Raw genomic sequence first — 18,774 nt, forward strand, 5'->3', positions numbered from 1 at the left:
ATATTTTTAAAAAGGTAAATCTGATCATGTTACAATCCTTCAGTGACTCCCCACTTCCTACAGACTAATGAATGATCCATTTCAAAGTCTTCATTTGGCTGCCAGCTACCTTTCCAGCCTCCTCTTCCAGTACCTCCCGACTCACAATACCATTCCAGCCTACTTGTAGTTTCTGAATATGCTAGGCTCATTTATACTTTTGTGCATCCTATTTCCACAACTTGCCATGTACCCTCATGGCCACTCCTCCTAGTTTTTCAAGATTTGGTTCCAAGAAGGACCTCTTCTGTAAAGCTATTCTTCTGATTTCTTTGATGAGAAGCAAAGTTGAACACTATCTCTCCTTTGTATATCACTCTGTGATAGGACCTTTTCAAAACTAAGGTAGAAAAGGGACAGTTTAGTCTTTTAGGTTAATGAGGAGTAACAGACCTCTATGAGCATAAATATATTTGGATTTTAGTATTTTAATTCTATAGTCAAGAAGAACTTATCAATACATTTTACAGACTGCCAGTTTTACCAATGTATTATTCATATTTATCATATTTCATTAAGAATGCAATGCTCTAAAATATCAGTGTTAGCCGTTAACATAAAATTAAGTATTAATATATAAAACCAAAAATCGTAAGTAGCCTTTCTCTTTGAAATTTCCTAGACTAAGCTTCATAACCAACAAAGAGAAGTGCTATTATGACTATAGAACAACTAGGTAAATTTTTTATTTAATTTTATTCTTCTAAAGGGTTGGGGTAAAGGACTTGCCTAACATACATAAGGCCCTGGGTTTAATACTCAGCAACACAGAAGAAAAAAAAAGATGTACTTTTATTCTTCTAAAAGACCTACAAAAATCTTTTCTGACTGGCAAGAGAATTTATAAAATATGCTATGCTGAACCAATAGTCTAATTAACATTTACTAGCTGTTGTGATAAACCTATAAAATCAGAAGCAAGTTAATAAAAAGCTATAGCAATATTTTCTAAGAAGTATTTTTTTCTCCTACAGTTCTAATGAGTAATGTCATTTTCTTACTTTTAAATAAGGAACACTTTCATTAATAATAAAGTTGTGATTTGAAAACAAACAGTAATAACATGAAATTTTTATTGCATTGTATTCAACAGTGTGTGTTTCTCTCTCTGAGATGCTATCAGAAAAATTCATTTAAACTACTGCAAAAGACAAGGTAATTGAAATGACTAATTACTAATACTCAGCTTCAACTTCAACTTACATGGCCACAGGCAATGCACACACAGTTTCTTGAGCTGGCTGAAGAGAAAAGAATAAAGGCTCCCCAGAGGTTAAAAGGTAAGAATTTTTTGACTCAAATTAAGAGTCAAAGCAACACTGTAAAGGATGCAGTAAATGTTTTATCAAGAAATGTTCTTTATTTCAGAGAATTAAATACTGCTTTTTCTATTTTAAGTACTTAAAAGGTCCTCAGAATGTCCAGGGCATTACTAATTGAACATTGTTGAGACCTTTCCCACAAGTCCTGTTCAATAAAATGACTTTTGGACCTCTCAGATTCTCCTCAAATTTCCCAATCACGTTAGTCTGTCACTAAATGAATAGGGATAGTACCCTGACATTCAGTTCCTAAAAGAAATGGCAAGAAAATTAATGAGCTAATGTGGATAAGGAATTGGCAAGCATTATATCAAAGACACTAAACAAAGTATTCCCCAGTACCATAAAAGCAAATAAATACAAAGTTTTATCACTTCCTCTGATAGTCATGTGGTAAAAAAAATTCTTTTAATTCTGGTAAGTTTTTGATATACTAATACCAAGGTCCATTCTAAGATATCTTTCCTAAAGAGCTGGAGATGCAGCTCAGTTGGCAGAGAGCCTGCCTAGCAAATGTAAGGCCCTGAGTTCAATCCACAGTGCTAGAAAATGGAAATACTATAGAAGATATTTTTCTTCAGAAGAAAATGGTAGGGCAATTCATATGCTCTGAGCTGAAAACTCTGAGTTGAGCCTATCCTTCTTACTTGTTTACGTAGTTCAATAGAGACTGATTACTTGCTTAAAGACCACACAAGTTCTTACAGAAAAAAAATCACAATCTTTTTAGCACAGAGAAATGGAACTGAAACTCATTTTCTCTTTTGTATAGCCAGCATTTTTAAACGGAGAAGAGCCTCAAAGAAATCTTCAAACTTTAGCTGAAGGCTTTCAAAGTGAGGCATATTTGGAAGTGGAGGTTTGTGCCTTTAAGCACTTTATGACTGTTAGTTAAGTCAGAAGCCATGAATTCAGTATTTTGAGATCCCTGCATAAAATGTAACTACTAAGATTTCTACTTTTTTCTAAGAAGTATTTCACACTATTTCTTGGTGTCTCTGGGAAAGAAAAGAGTCATTTTTAAACAAGATTGTATTTTCAAAGATAGCTTCTTAAGTAAGCTGAGTTCAATCATTAGTAAGATTTTAATTTAAATAGTGACACAATATGAATTAAATTATATCCTCTATTTCTAAAATGGGATTTTTAAATGAAACAAATTATTTTTCTTTCAGAAATCACAGCTGCTTCTTTCAAGGGAGGAGGTTTCTCTTCCTAAATTGTGAATGTGATTCACTATAAAGGAACAGTTATTTTTAAAATGAGTAGGAAAGAGATCATCTAGAAATAATAATAATCAAATTCTATAATTCCCAGTTATTGATATTATCATATTTTCCAAAAGGAGGGTACAAAGGTATGCAAATTTTTAAAGTATGTCTTTATACTCTAAATTCAGAAATACAAGCAAAAATTATCCATTAACTAAAAGGGAAATCAAAATGTAATTATAGAAAAATTAATAAGAAAAGCTCTCAATTGACATTTAAGTATGAAACAAACTGCTCAAAATTTTTAAAGATTCTTTAGAAATCAGAAATTTCACCTTTTAAAAGTAATAAAGGAGAGATGTCTTCATTTTTAATAGACAAAATAAATATTTCACTTTGAGATTACCTATACAGCTAATATCTGCTTTTTGGAAAATACACACTAGAGATTTAAATCTCTTGGTAAAGAAAGTACAGAGGTAAAGGTTTTTTTTTAAAAAAAGAAGATGGAGGAAAAACATATTCTTTACGAGGGAGTTCAGAGACATCTAGTGGTAGTTAACAATATACTGGGGTTTTTCTTGGAAAATTAAAGAAGGTTCTGTGGTTCTATAATAATATTCATAATACAAACAGCATAAGATTTTCCTTATATATTGGATCTCATTCATCCTACTGTTTTAGTTAATAATTCCAGAAACTGAAAACAGCAGTAAGCTCTCAACCTTTTAAAAATTAGTAAAATATCATTGTAATAAAACTCAGAATTCAATAAATGGTTCATCACAAAAAGGGCATGTATGTTCAAAAGTATGATTCACTGACAAATTTTTACAAGCTGTTGATGCTGCCCTAAATTAGGTCATTATATGCACAAAACCACAAATGGCTAAAAATTTTAAATGTATGGCTTCTGAAAGGAATCTCTGCTCAAAAAGGCCATAGATGCACTCAGCTAGATAGCACCTTAAAAGGTCAACTAACTCACTGAAAAAAAAAGAAATTTTCAGAGTCAAAATAGAATCTCTTTTTCAAAGGCTACAAACTACTCTACTTTGTTCTTCAACAATCTGCTGCAATGATCCAAAGGACCCTGTCAAACGACTCTTTCCCTATATCTCACCTCAGTCCTTCATGCTACAGATTTACTCTTAATCTTTTTATTCTTTCCTCAATTCGTCCTACTATATCTTGGTAACATCTACTTCTTATTCTTTAGTACGAGTACAGCACTTCACATTTATCCCTGGTAAATGTCATGTTGCTAGATTCAACTGAATCATTATGCCAACTGCTGTAGTTACTTGTGGATCCTGGCTTAGTCTAAAGCATTTGGTAGCTCTCCAAACATTATTCCATCCATAAATTTGATGGGCACATACTAAAATGATATAATCAGCATACAGTCTAAATTTTGCATTAAAGTCTTAAAAATATCTGATTTTCAAAAGCATCTGCCAAAATTACTATCTTCAGTAGAACAACTTGGATTTTTCTTTCTATTCAACTTGAACTGAAAATATAAAATTAGTCAAATAAAATATGAAGCATTATTTCACATCCCAATGAGTTTTTGGACACAAAAATATTTATGATAGATAACAATTAAGAAAAATGTATGCTATTTTATGACCAGTCACAAAACCATTGTTTGGATTGTTAGTTTCTAATTGTTTTTAATTTTTAGGCTATGTAAATCTATTTTTATCTTAATAACCTTGGCTGACAAAATACTGACAAACCTAACACCAAAGATGTGTTGCACGAATTTCAATATGATCATAAACACCATGCTCAGCAGCACTAGAATTTAACAGGAACACAATTCACTTTAGAAAGTACAGGAGGAAATCTACAGAAGCTAAAATAACTTACTTAATTATTCTCTATTTCATAGTATTCCTATACAGACATAATATAGGCAACAATTCCTTTTCATTAAAAATAAATCCTTAAGTCATTTGCACAGTCTTAAGTATTATCTGGTTAATTACAATGGGGAAAATGCACCTTAAAATGGTAAGCTCTGGGGATTGCAATATTAATCAAGTATCAAAACTTAACATCACCAATAGTGTGACAACCTGACATAATATTTCTGATGATATGATGCAACAGAAAGCACACAGTATCACTTCTGCAGCATTCTTGCCAAAAACATTAAACCTATATCTAACAGTGAGCAAAGGATAAGAAATATGGAACATTCTACAAGACTGCCAGCCTAAATATCTTAAAATGTCATTATCATGAAAAACAGAAAAGTTGTGGACTTAAAAAAACACCAAAGAGACCCAACAACCAAATGCAATATGTGACCCTTGCTAGATCATCAATTAAAAAAAAAAATATATATATATAAAAGGTATTTGGGGAACAACTAGAAAAGATTTTTCATGCATTTTATACTAGATGACATTACTGAATCACTGTAAAAATTACCAGGTGGGATTACCAGCTACACAGGAATATTTACTTATTTTTAGAAGATCCATGCTCAAGTATTTAGAAATAAATACACGATTTATTTAAAGTGGTTCAGAAATACAGATATATATTTATGGATATAAAATAGATATGTATTTCTGAATACACAAATGTTTCCATATTTCTGAATACAAAATACAGGTTATACATGTATATATGATTCTATGTATGTAGGTATAAACATATACATATATATATTTTCATAAGCATTTAAAGAGCAAGAGAATATGCCAAGTGACAAAATAGTAACAATTATAGAACCTAGGTAAAGATATACGATGTTTGAAACTTTTCATAATGAACAAATTAACCAAAGGAATACATACCATGGCTGTTCTCGACTTGATAAACCAGTCAAATCTAAACTGGGGAGCATTCCGTACACACTGTCTTAATTCTTCATACACGTTTTCTCTATCAAAGCCCATTTTGTGTAACATACAAATCAAGAATCTATCTTCTTCCTCAGTATAGTTCTTTCCTTTGCTGGTTCCATACTGAATACGTAACTGATGAAATGGAGCCTTATATCTTGCAATCTGTATTTTCAACAAAATAGCATTTTTAACAGAATGTGGAAAAAGAAGTCAAATTTAATCACCACATCAAATAAAACAATCTATTAATAATTTGACATGAAATACAGTACTTTGGCATCCAGGGCTTTCTTAATACTGATCCTTCGCTGAATTCTTGCTTCTCCACGTTCAATTTGGGCCATAATTTTCTCAATGTCCTGTAATTCATTGCAACGTTCCCAAAAAACAGCTGAAAAACAATTATTCCTTTAAATTAATATCATTTAAGTAAACAAATCCAAGGAATTATAGAATAAAGAACTAACAGGAAAAAGGGGTGAACTTACATTTTTAAATGATATTCATATTCATCTGTATATATAATATGCTAAATTATTAAATACTCCCAACTTCCCATTTAAAAATAAGAACAAGGCCTTAAGTTAGTCATTTTCCTTTCATGAGATATGGTATCTTTAATTATCCTAAATTACTATGATTTCAAATGATACTGTAGATACTAAATTTAAGCTAGGCTAATTTTTATGCAAACATAATACATAAGGGGTCAAATACATAAAGTGAAAGAGAAGAGGGCAGCATATAAAATGTGAATGTAGCTTCCTAGCAAACAGAAATGAAAATGAAACCATTATCAACAGGTCATTTCAATTTTTCCTATGAAGTGGCAATTTCTACTGAAACTGATTTGCTTCTGAAATCACTCACTAATCTTACAATAGTTCCAGTAACGTACTATTTCTTTAAACCTCATTGAGATTTTAATTGGATACATGCTGAAGAATATTCAAATTACTGAGTCTTCCAACCAAATTTTATAGATGAGTCAAATAATCTGCTGCATTAATATGTCACATCTTATGACTTCAGTGAAGGGCCATCTAATGATATTCTCTACATTCTTGTATTTTTCATTTTTAAAGCCTATCAGGAAAGGTATGTTAGTACTCTGATTTTTATAAGCACCTGTGTTCACTTATTCATTCACTCACTTAATCATTCAACACAAGTTTAAATGCCTGCTTTGTATAAGACACTGTATATTAATCAACATCCAACTGTACAATTTTTCCTCTTATTGGAACCAACTACATAAAACCATTCTAATCTCCCCATCCTTTGACACAGCCCCCAACTTGGTTGGCAGCAATTAAAATAGTACTGAGGTAGTGCTAGCTGGCCCGGTATCAAATATGAGGGAGCATTCAATACAATCTTTTTGTCTTGTTCTGTTTTTGTGATGCTGAGAATCAAACCTAGCACCTCATACATGCAAGGGAAGTGCTCTATCACTGAGTTATACTCTCAGCCCCTGATATTTTTTTGAATCACTATTTATTTTGTACCTCCACACAAACTGATGCTGCCCACTTATCTTCTAAGGAAAATTCTTCAAATATCTCTCTGTCCATACCCTTTACATTCTTTTCATTCAACTTTTGCTGCTAAAATCTTTCTCTTCCATCTATTGTTCCCCCCTCTAAGCTCCCAAATGTCCTCAACTTACATATTAAACCTTAACAGAAATAGCAATGTCATGATGATATCAAGGAAAAGGAAGTTCAAAGACTTGATACTTTATTATATGAAATAAAGACTCAATACGACCAACCTCTAAAGTTCTTAGTTACCACCTGAAAATCCTTTTAGATTTCCAGGAGGAAAAATAAAATATCTATTCTCTAATTAAACCTGTATTTCTTCCAGTACTAAAATTCTATTTAAATATTTAGTGATTTCTAGTATGTATTAGTCAGCTTATTGTTACTGTAATGTTTCTTTCCTACTGTTGCAAAAAAACAATTTCAGTGGATAAGTTAAAAAGGCTCTGGGGGCTAGCAAAGAAACCTCATACACATTTTAGCATTGTTTCTACAGGACAAAAATGCTCTAGATTCTAAAAGAGCTGATATTCAGACTAAATTTGAGAACTCAACCTATTTGGAAGACAGAAATGCTCCATGCTCTACATATAGAAAACAGATCTGACCTATTTTTAATAAAATTTCTTTATAGAAGCCTGAGGTTGGATGTGCTGTGACATGGGAATTATTATTAACTCCACAGGCTGCAACAGCTAACAAGATTCTGGTTGAGGCCAAAGACATAGCCAAGTAAGAGGGAGATGTTTCAAAGACCACTGAAATTATTTATTCAAGCAATTTTTTTGAAATCTATCCCAGCTTGCCTTGAATTAAAGGGACCTGCATGACCTGACTGGAGTAGACTGGAACCCCAAGGGTGTCTGAGTATCAAAATGGGCCTAATAGGGACTCTCTACTTTGAGTATGACCTAGAAAAAAGACTATTTCAATCCACTAAACCTGAAGTCTCAGGACTAGACCAGAAAAGAACCAAATTCCAGAGGTGAGAAAGTGGGAAACTAATTCTGTCCATGCTCATCCAATAGCCACCATTTTATCAGAGCTTCACTTATCTCAATTAGCTAATTACTAAAGACAAGAGCAGTTTTATGATAAACCTTATAATCTTTTCATAGAAGTACAAAGTTTATACATTAATCTATACCTTATTTGCAAAAGTTCAAAAAAATCTGGAATTGGGGTTGTAGCTCAGTGGTAGAGCGCTTGCATAGCACATGTGAGGCACTGGGGTCAATCCTCAGCACTACATAAAAATAAACAAAGATTTTTGTGTCCTATACAACTGAAAAAAATACAAAAAAAGTCTAAAAAAATCTCTGAACAAAGGAACAATTAAATTGATGATGAGTAAATGAATAAGGTTAAAATAAAACATTGTATTTGTATTTATATACAAACCTGAATACTCCATGACCTCCTCAGGGGATTTGCCTTCTACCTCTCGAGCTATATTATCAATGTCATCTCTTCCATACTTCTCATTAGCTTTAATAAATTGGTTAAAATCTCGCTTAGTCCAGTTTGTAAAACCCTATGAACAAAAAGTTGATCATCATCAGTAACAGTTAAATTAATAAATCTGCCAGGCATGGTGGCACATGCCTGTAATTCCAGTGGCTTGGGAGGCTGAGGCAGGAGTTCAAAGCCAGCCTCAGCACTTTAGCGAGACCCTAAACAACTCAGCAAGACCCTGTCTCTAAACAAAATATAAAAAAGGGCTTGAGGATGAGGCACAGTGGTTAAGACTCCCTGGGTTCAATCCCCAGTATCAAAAACATTAATATATCCATCTGTTGTTCTGATAACTTCTATACAACAATACATTAAAAGCAGTTTAGACAACTTAAAATGTTCATCTTTATAAAATTCTCATTTTTTAATGTGGGAATCGAAAGTTGAGTTAGAGTTTTTAAAGAAATAACTGCTTTTCTATTTTGAAGGGAACATACTCCTTTCCAAGTACTTAAAGTTGATTTATGGTTCTAAGAAATCACATAGTTTTTAATTCCATACTTTATAGATGTCTACTGCATTAAAATACAAATGCATTAAAATACAAATGTTAATCTAAATGCTGAAGTCCTCATATTACATTACTTCAGTGATTTTTTTCAGATCAGTTTCTATGTAAATTAAAAGAGGAATGTGAATGTATTAAATCAAAAGAACACTGAGGGAAAATCAAGAGAATGCAGAAGAACCTTTGTAGCTCTTTATATCATTTCAAACTACAGTGAATAAATAAATTCACTGTATTTTCATAGCTAGTAGGGCATGGTGGTTCACACCTATAATCCTGGCAATTTAGTAGGCTGAGAAAGGAGGATTGTCAGCTCAAGGCCAGCCTTTACAACATAGCAAGACCCTGTCTCAAAAATAATAAAAGGCTAAGTAGAAACTTTTTAGTTTGATACCATCCCATTTATTGATTTTCAATTTTATTTCTTGTACTTCAGGAATCTTGTTCAGGAAGTCAGTTCCTATGCCCAATATGTATAAGTGTTGGGCCTACTTTTTCTTCTAGTAGGTGCAGGGTTTTTGGTCTAATTCCTACATCTTTGATCCACTTAGAGTTGAGTTTTGTGCAAGGTGAGAGAGAGCGGTTAACTTTCATTCTGTTGCATATGGATTTCCAGTTTTCCCAGCACCATTTGTTGAAGAGGCTATCTTTTCTCCAGTGTGTGTTTTTGGCACCTTTGTCTAGTATGAGGTAACTGTATTTATGTGGGTCTGTCTCTGTGTTTCCTATTTTGTTTCATTGGTCTTCTTGCCTACTTTGGTGACAATACCATGCTATTTTCGATACTATAGTTCTGTGATATAATTTAAGGTCTGGTATTGTGATAGCTCCTGCTTTGTATTTCTCACTAAAGATTGCGTTAGCTATTCTGGGTCTCTTATTTTTCCAAATGAGTTCCATAACTACTTTTCCTATTTCTATGAAGAATGTCACAACAAATGTTGGCAAGCATGTGAGAAAAAAGAACACTCATATAGTGTTGGTGGGACTTTGCAGATTGGTCCAACCACTTTGGAAAGCAGTATGGAGATTTCTCAAAAAGCTAAGACTGGAACCACCATTTGACCCAGTAACCCCACTCCTTGTTATATACCTGAAGGATTTAAAATCAGCATATTACAGTGACACAGCCACATCAATGTCTACAGCAGCACAATTCATAACAGCTGAACTACAGAATGATGTCCATTGATAAAGAAATTCTGATATATATACACAATGGAATATTACTCAGCCATAAAGCATAATGAATTTATGAATTTGCCAATAAATTAATGGATCTGGATAATATCATGCTAAGTGAAATAAGCCAATCCCAAAAAATCAAAGGTTGAATGTTTTTGCTGACATGTGGAAGCTAAACCACAATATGGTGGGGGGAGAAGTTCAGTAGATAAGACAAAGGTTTCCTTTTGTTCAAAGGAAGGGAGGAGGGATAAGAATAGGAAAGATAGTAGAATAAAACTAACAATTTTCCTATGTACCCATAAGAAAATAACTAAGTGAATCCCAACATCATGCCTACCCACAAGAATGGGTTCCTAATTAGAATAAGATATATCCCATGCTTGTGTAATTTTATAAAAATGAATTCAACTGTCATATATAACTAAGAAGAACCAATAAAATTTAAAAAATTTAAAAGGTCTGAGGGTGTAACTCAGTGATAGAAGACTTCTGGGTTAAATCCCTAGTACCACAAAAAATTGTGTTTATAAATAGAATTTCTATAAACAGAACATTATTGGGTTCCTCAAATTCTTTACTAAAATATATAACAATTAGCCAATATTTTAAATCTTTTTGACATTATTAGCCCATCCATTAAGTCACAAAGAGTATGTTTTCTACTACTTATGTCTCCATCTACATTAGAGTGATACACATACATTACAATTTTCTATCCCTGGCTTTTTGTTGATAAAGACTTCAGATGACCCATATTTTGCTCCTCTGTGTTAGCATGATTTTTTACTTTAGCAGTAAAGAAAGATGATTTAAAATAAATCCAACTTAGGGGACAATAAACTTGATTATACTTCTAAGTACAAACTAAAGTATTTTCCCAGTTGAGAGTATATAATCACATTTTAATGTTCATTTACAATATATTATGAGCCATGTATCATTCAAAGGCCATAACTTTACTTTTGAGTTCAGGAAATAATCTGTGAAAGTAACATGTGAATACTTAAATGTTTCATTTTATTATGTGGTAATTCCTAATACTCAGCCAACTTTAATTGCATTTTCTTTTTTGTTTTAAATAGTTACATATGACAATAGAATGCATTTTGACATATCATACAGAAATGGAGTATAACTTCTCGCTCTTGTGGTTGCACATGATGTAGAATTACACTGGTCATGTAATCATACATGCACGCAGGGTCATAATGTCTGATTCATTCCACTATCCTTCCTATCCCCATAACCTATCCCCTCTCTTCCCCTCCCTTCACTCCCCTCTGTCTATCCCAAGTACCTCCATTCTTCCCTAGCCCACCCCTTATTGTGAATAAGCATCTGCATATCAGAGAGAACATTCATTCTTTGGTTATTTGGGATTGGCTTATTTCATGTAGCATGATATTCTCCAGCTCAATCCATTTGCCAGCAAATGCCATAATTTCATTCTTCTTTAAGGCTGAGTAATATTCCATTGTGTATATACACCACATTTTCTTTATCCATTCATCTGTTGAAGGGCACCTAGGTTGGTTCCAGAGATTAGCTATTGTGAATTAAGCTGCCATAAACATTGATGTGGCTGTGTCACTGTAGTATGTTGATTGTAAGTCCTTTGGGTATAAACTGAGGAGTAAGCTAACTGACTCAAATTGTAGTTCCATTCCAATTTTCTGAGGAATCTCCACAGTACTTTCCAGAGTGGTTGCAGCACTCTGCAGTCCAACCAGCAACGTAGGAGTGTACCTTTTTCCCAATTGATCAACAAACATATGAAAAATGTTCAACATATTTAGCAATTAGAGAAATGCAAATCAAAACTACTCTAGGATTTCATCTCACTCCAATAAGAATGGCAATTATCGAGAATACAAGCAACAATATATGTTGGTGAAGATGTGGGGGAAAGGTACACTTTAATGTTAAACTTTGTAACTCCAAAAATTTGGCTCAAAAACTTATAAATTCACTTTGTAAAAACCCATTCAATAAAGTTATGTTATAATAAGGTCTATATAGAAACATATAAAGATTATTTTTTCCTTTTTTCCTTATAACTGAAACATAATTGAACATTTTCATGGGATACAGTGTGATATTTTAACACGTGTACAATGACCAAGGCAAGGTAATTAGCATATCACCTCAAACATTTATCATTTCTTTGCATTGCAAAGATCCAAAAAACATCTTTTAATAATTAATTTGAAGAATTTCCTATTGCTGTGCCTTGCACAATTTTCAAAAATAAAGTTGAAAAAAAATTTTGCTGGCAGCTTCCTATACTAATGTTGTGTCATACGAGTACACATTTTTATTATTTTGAAAGGGTATTTTATGTTGAAACCTTTTTTATCTTTGGAAAATATAGTACAAAACACACTAAAACAATGACTTCAGAGCATTAATGTTTTGCTCAAATAGAAACCTTCTGTATTTAATAACTTAGCTTTTAGTTATATAATAATCAGTTTAAAAACTTTCAAAGTCTCTCATCATTGTATTAAAATTCTTTCTAAGAAAAGATAAATGGAGTTATTAAAATCATGAAATTATTCCATAAATAAAAGATTAGTAGAGCACAATATCAGGGGACAATTAATATCAATCAAATTCAAATTTTCAAGAAGACCTTAGTAATTACTGTCTATCAGGATTCAAATATGGGTTCACTGATGTTATTATACTGGTGTTATTATACTCGGTAAAAAGTGTGCCATAGTTCTATTAATTGCCACTTATATTTTATGTATGTGCATTTTCTATTATTTAAAAAAAAGCATATTCTGTAAAAGGAATTTTTGAAAAATAAGGATATCTGGTCTCTATGTGTGTTTAGAGATTTACTGGTGTTTGAAAGCAGGATACTAGAGCCATATAGTAAAAAGTAAGTGTTATCTATACTTCCTTTTTTCTATTTGTTGACTAGAAGTATTTCAGTCACTTAAAATATTTTACTTGGGTGAGAAGCTTTTCCTTTTCTTCAGTCTCTTCTGGTGTAAGAGGTTCAGCTCCATCGATCTTTTTTTGCTCTTCTCTTTGAGCCAGAGCTGGATTAGGGATGTCAGGATTCCTTGGGACCTATAAATCAAGAGATAAGAATGAATGAATTGGTGAGAAAAATTAAATAGTAAAGTGTATATTCACATATCAGTCATTATAGAGTTATTTCAACAGTAAAAAATATAAATTCATTTCTGCTACTATGACATTACCCAAAGAAAACTCATTCTTGTATCACATGGTATTTAGAGTTAAAACCCACTGGTGAACAAGTGCCACACTGCAATCTAGATTTCATTATACTGTGGAAAAAAACATATCATTATAATAGTATAATATGTGGAATAAACAAAATGTTTTGCAATAATATACAGCACCATAGACAAGTGCCAATACACCTAAAGATGATATCCAATGCTCTGATCAATTCAATAAGTAAGAGAACTGAGTGCTTTTATTGCCTGCCAGGGTCTGTAAAGGGAGAATATTTCTATATAAAATGGAAGATTTAGAAATGACAGAAAAAAAGAAGAAAAAAGGAAAGAGAGAATTTAAGAGAGAAGGAAACAGTAGAGGCACACCAAAAGCTGTGATAGGATGAGTAGTCAAAGACAAAGTACAGCAGCAGTGACCAACAGAAATTACAAATGGTATTTGAGGTTCAGAGTTGCAAATGCACTGATAACTCATAAAAAGAGAGCTTGAATCCAAACCACTGAGGACAGAAGCTCAGTTCTTCAAGAATGAGTAGTCACCTGTATGTCAAAACCATAGCCCATAATGAGCACATACAACCAGTATGGTTCAGCAGTATGAGGCAGCATTCATTTTATAGAGGGACAAACCAAGTCTCTCGGCCCAAAACATCATAGTGCCACTACATGCATCTGCAGCTACAATTCAGCACAAAGATTTAAAAGGGCAGGTACAGAACATGTATAATATATTTTATAGCATTCCATTAAACATGCAAATAAAAGGACTGGCAATAATTCTACTGTTTGAAATGTTCATGTATCATCAATTACTTATTCCCTAGGGGTATAAGATAGACATGATTTTACCACAATGTAATTATAATTCACATTAGAGTAAATTTTTCTCAATTTTATACATATTACCTAGATTCTGGAACTATATCACAGAGCTTGGAACTATAACTTAAAAATAAGTTCTTTGAAAACTATTATAGCCAATAGTTTTTCAGATATAAAACCTACTAACTGGGCATTAAAAGACAATGCTGAGCATTATTAAACAGTAGATTCATTTGTAATCATCAGCATCAGACAACCAAATTACTATGTACTACCTACGTATCTATTATGTTTATAGCACTATAAGTACTGATTGGAAAATAAAAGAAGTATTGGACATGGCCCTTTCCCACAAGGAGCTCACATATTAGTTGTGGAATTTTAAGCTGTACCTAAAGAATCCTCAAGTTTTAGGGGGATGGGAGGAGAAGCATATTCTAGGCTGGAGAAGTATGAGCAAAAGCATGAAGGCAGAAATGTACCAGAAAGCATATAGGATTTATACTAGGGCTGTAGGTAAGGCTCAGTGGTACAGTAATTGCCTGGGCATGTGCAAGGTCCTGGGTTCCATCCCCAACAACAAACCCTTGAACAGGATGGACTCAAAGAAGGAACACACTAGAGGCAAGAGAACCTGTTAAACTTTCATAACCTAGAAATGAAGTAAGATCACGTGGGCTAGAAGAGTAAAAAATGGAAAATAAGGCATAAAGCCAGGTGTGATGGCACACACCTCTAATCCCTGGGACATGGGAGGCTGAGGCAGGAGGACTTCAAGTTTGAGACCAGCCTCAACAACTTTGTGAGATTTTGTCTCAAAACAAATTTAGAAAAGAAAGAACTGGAGATGTAACTGAAAAACAGAACACTCCAGGGCTCAACCCCCAGTACCACAAAAAAAGAAACAAAAAATATAAGGCATAAATTTTAAAATAAAAAATGAAATGTAATTCAGTGATAAGAATAATTTAAAATAACTTTTTCAACAGCTAAACTCAATTGTAAAATTACAGACACAGAAATTTCATTTTTAAGTATTCAAAGAAATGAAAACATATCTAGACAGTCTTAAAAGAATGTTCACAGCAGTTTTACTCATAATGGCTTGAAACCAGAAAACAATCCAGACGTCCACCAATTAAAGAAAGAATAATCAAACTGTGGTTTATTCATACAATGGAGTAGTGCTCAGCAAATAAAAAGGAATGAACCACTGACACATGGGACAATATGGCTGAATCTCTAAAATATTACGCTAAGAGAAAGAAGTCTTATGAACCCTATATGATTATATTAATGTGAAATTCTTGAACAAAAACAACCTAACTTATAGAGGAAAGTAATAAGAACAGTTATGTTATCTCTTGGGGAGTATATATGGGTACTGACTGAGAAGAGACACCCAGTGACAGTAATGTTCTTTATTTCTGTAGGGGTTTAGGTTATGTACACATAATCATTCATCAAAATACACTGCATAATACACTTAAGATGTATACATCTCACTGTATGTAAATATTATCTTAAAAAATAAATCGTAAATATTAGACTAGCTAATGATATGCATAATGAATTGTTTCCAGGTAAGATGTATTTATGACTGCCACTTTGAAATGTATAAGATAATGATATGATGGAGAGCTGGAGTAATGGGAGAATATATGAAAAATCAAATATGGTAAGGTATAAGTTATAGCATATATATGTTGTGTATATGGATGTTCACAATTATCTCATCATTTTTTGGTTTGAAAATTTTTATTATGCTTGAAAAACCTTGCAAACATACATAGTTTTAAAAGTTTAATAGATTCCTTAAATTGTTGGTATGTGAAATCACTTTGGCTTCAAATTTTAACTGAGAAAAACTTTAAGATATTTCTTTATGAAAAATCTTTAAAACTTCCATGTTCTACAAACCTATTTTTAAAAAATGAAATATTTATAAACATCTAATTTATGACAGAAAAGATAATATACCTACATGTTAATAAAATGTATATTCCCACACAATATCTCTAATACTGAAGATTTCCCCTATGAACTTCTAATAAAGGTAAAATCAGAATATTAGATAAGACCATTAGATTTTAAAATCCACTGCAGACAATTTCTTCTGCATCTACTGGTCATATTTACTACAGCAAAATTTAAGAATGAATTCATCAATGCTGCACTTACGATTTTGTTTCTGGCAATTACTTAAAAACACAGCTATTAAGACTGGCGTGTTGGTGCATACCTGTAATCTCAGTGGCTTGGGAGGCTGAGGCAAGAGGATGAGAGTTCAAAGTCAGCCACAGAAACTTAGTGAGGTCCTAAGCAACTCAGCAAGACCCTGTCTCTAAATAAAATATTTAAAAGGTCTCGGGGGTTGTGGCTCAATGGTAGAGCACTTGCCTGGCATGTGTGAGGCCCTGGGTTTGATTCTCAACACTATATATAAATAAATAAATAAAATAAAGATCCATCAACTTTATATATATATATATATATATATTTTTTTTTTTTTTTTTTTTAAATAATTAACGTTTGGGGATGTGTCTCAGTGGTTTAGTGCCCCTGGTTTCAATCCCTGGTGCAAAAAAAAAAAAAAAACAGCTTCTAAAATATTTAGAATTCAAAATGTTTCCAAATTCCTAAATTTCTTTATCTCCTTCCTACAAAAAAATCTCAATAGCCGTCATTTAAAAAAAAAAAAATTCACTAGTACGGCCACTACGGAAAATAGTATGAAGGTTCCTCAAAAACTAGGAATGGAACCATCATATGACGCAGCTATCCCACTCATCAGTATTTACCCAAAAGAACTAAAGTCAGCATACTATGGCAATACATAAATATGCATGATTATAGCAGCACAATTCACAATAGCCTAGTTATAGAACCAGCCTAGGTATTTGTCAACATATTTAACAGATAAAGAAAATGTGGTATATATACACAATGGAGTTTTATTCAGCCATAAAGAAGACTAAAATTATGAAATTATGTCATCTACAGGAAAATGGATGGAATTAGTCATTATGTTAAAAGGGAGAACAGTGGGGTAGAGTAAGAGGGTAAGGGGGAGGGCAAGGGGGTAATGGGGAATGAAAACGATCAACAGATGTTATGTGTATATGCAAATATGCCACAATGAAACCCTCTATTCTGTATAATTATTAAGCACCAATAAAAATTTTAAATAAAATTTAAAAAGAACATTCACTTTTAAACTCATGAGGTTCTTTATCAGCAACAAGTTTCTTAGAATGATTTCAAAGTGCTATATAAAAATTAAGTAGAGGGAAGCTGGGGTTGTGGCTCACTTGCCTAGCATGTGTGAGGCACTGGGTTCAATTCTCAGCACCACATGTAAATAAATAAAATAAAGGTACATTGACAACTACAACAATTTTTTCAAAAGAATGAAGTAGATGAATTATAGATCAAGAATTCTGAACAGGGGCTGGGGAGATAGCTCAGTCGGTAGAGTGCTTGCCTTGTAAGCACAAGGCCCTGGGTTCGATCCCCAGCACCCCAAAAAAAAAAAAAAAAGAATTCTGAACAGATACCCAGAAGGTATCTGAAGTACTCATACTCTTTGTCTTACTATGATGCTCAGAAACATAGTATGTACATTAAAAGCTCTCTTTCAACCTCGATTATAATTTGGATTTCTAATCAAACCCTAAGAAATTTGTGATTAAAAGTTGGATTCCATGAAGTAGTGAAAAACTTTCTTGGGTCTTGTTTCTTAGGAGTTTATCAAGCATTTCATAGAAACATGGAATACCGAATTAAATGTGACAGCACACAAAATGAGAGTACTAACCTAAAATAATCTCACCATATTTTAGTTCTAAAAGTGCCAACTAGGTGTCCCACTATGACACGCTACCAAAATTTACAAAGATTATATAACTTATTCCATTTTCAAATGTTTATATTTGTCTATAAAGAATTCCTATTGGTGATAAATGTTAAAATGTTCCACAGCTTTCTTCGGCTTCAAATACAGCAACACTCTTTCACTGCAGGTTTTAGATTTGATGGAACTTGTGGGTACCCTGCATTTTTTATGCTGCAATCCAAATTTCAATTAAGTCATCCTCTTCCAATGTAAAGATTTTAGTGATAAGTGATTAAATGCAACTCCCCAACAACTCTAATCAACAAGAACAATGAGGCTTGTGAATATGCCCAATTTGCAACACAGTCAAAACTTAGAGGGAAGAATTGAAACATAATGCACTGCTAGTCACCAAGTGATTAGAGCAAAACAAATACTTCTCTCAGCTGCAAATAAAACAAAACTCTTTAACTCTGGATCTTATTATCAGCAATACTGCTGTGACCTTGTTGTGCTATGGGAGGAGAAACAAAATAGAAAATAAAAATGTAAATAAGCAGACTCTCAAAAAACACCCTTTGCCAAATGCTTCAGAACTAGTGAGCCCCTTATTATCCCATCCAAATCACTACACAAAGTAAGACTTTGGGGACTCAAAATAGATAAAACGTAACATGAACCACAGTGCCCCTAACTCTGGACACCTAT

The 18,774-nt window shown here is 32.8% G+C and overlaps 1 protein-coding gene across 6 annotated transcripts in view; it reads right to left on the reverse strand.

Moving 5' to 3' along the window:
* Positions 1 to 18,774, reverse strand: part of Smarca1 (SWI/SNF related, matrix associated, actin dependent regulator of chromatin, subfamily a, member 1) — a 71,684-nt gene that overhangs the window by 9,182 nt on the left and 43,728 nt on the right. For all 6 annotated transcript variants that reach the window (XM_047536647.1, XM_047536650.1, XM_047536649.1 and 3 more), the window contains 4 exons: positions 13,150 to 13,272; positions 8,382 to 8,514; positions 5,709 to 5,827; positions 5,386 to 5,598 (listed from right to left, as the gene is read on the reverse strand). In XM_047536647.1, the coding sequence (XP_047392603.1) occupies positions 5,386 to 5,598; positions 5,709 to 5,827; positions 8,382 to 8,514; positions 13,150 to 13,272 (588 nt within the window). The remainder of the gene's footprint in view (positions 1 to 5,385; positions 5,599 to 5,708; positions 5,828 to 8,381; positions 8,515 to 13,149; positions 13,273 to 18,774) is intronic.

This window comes from Sciurus carolinensis, chromosome X, assembly GCF_902686445.1.
Source record: "Sciurus carolinensis chromosome X, mSciCar1.2, whole genome shotgun sequence".
Lineage (NCBI taxonomy): Eukaryota > Metazoa > Chordata > Mammalia > Rodentia > Sciuridae > Sciurus > Sciurus carolinensis.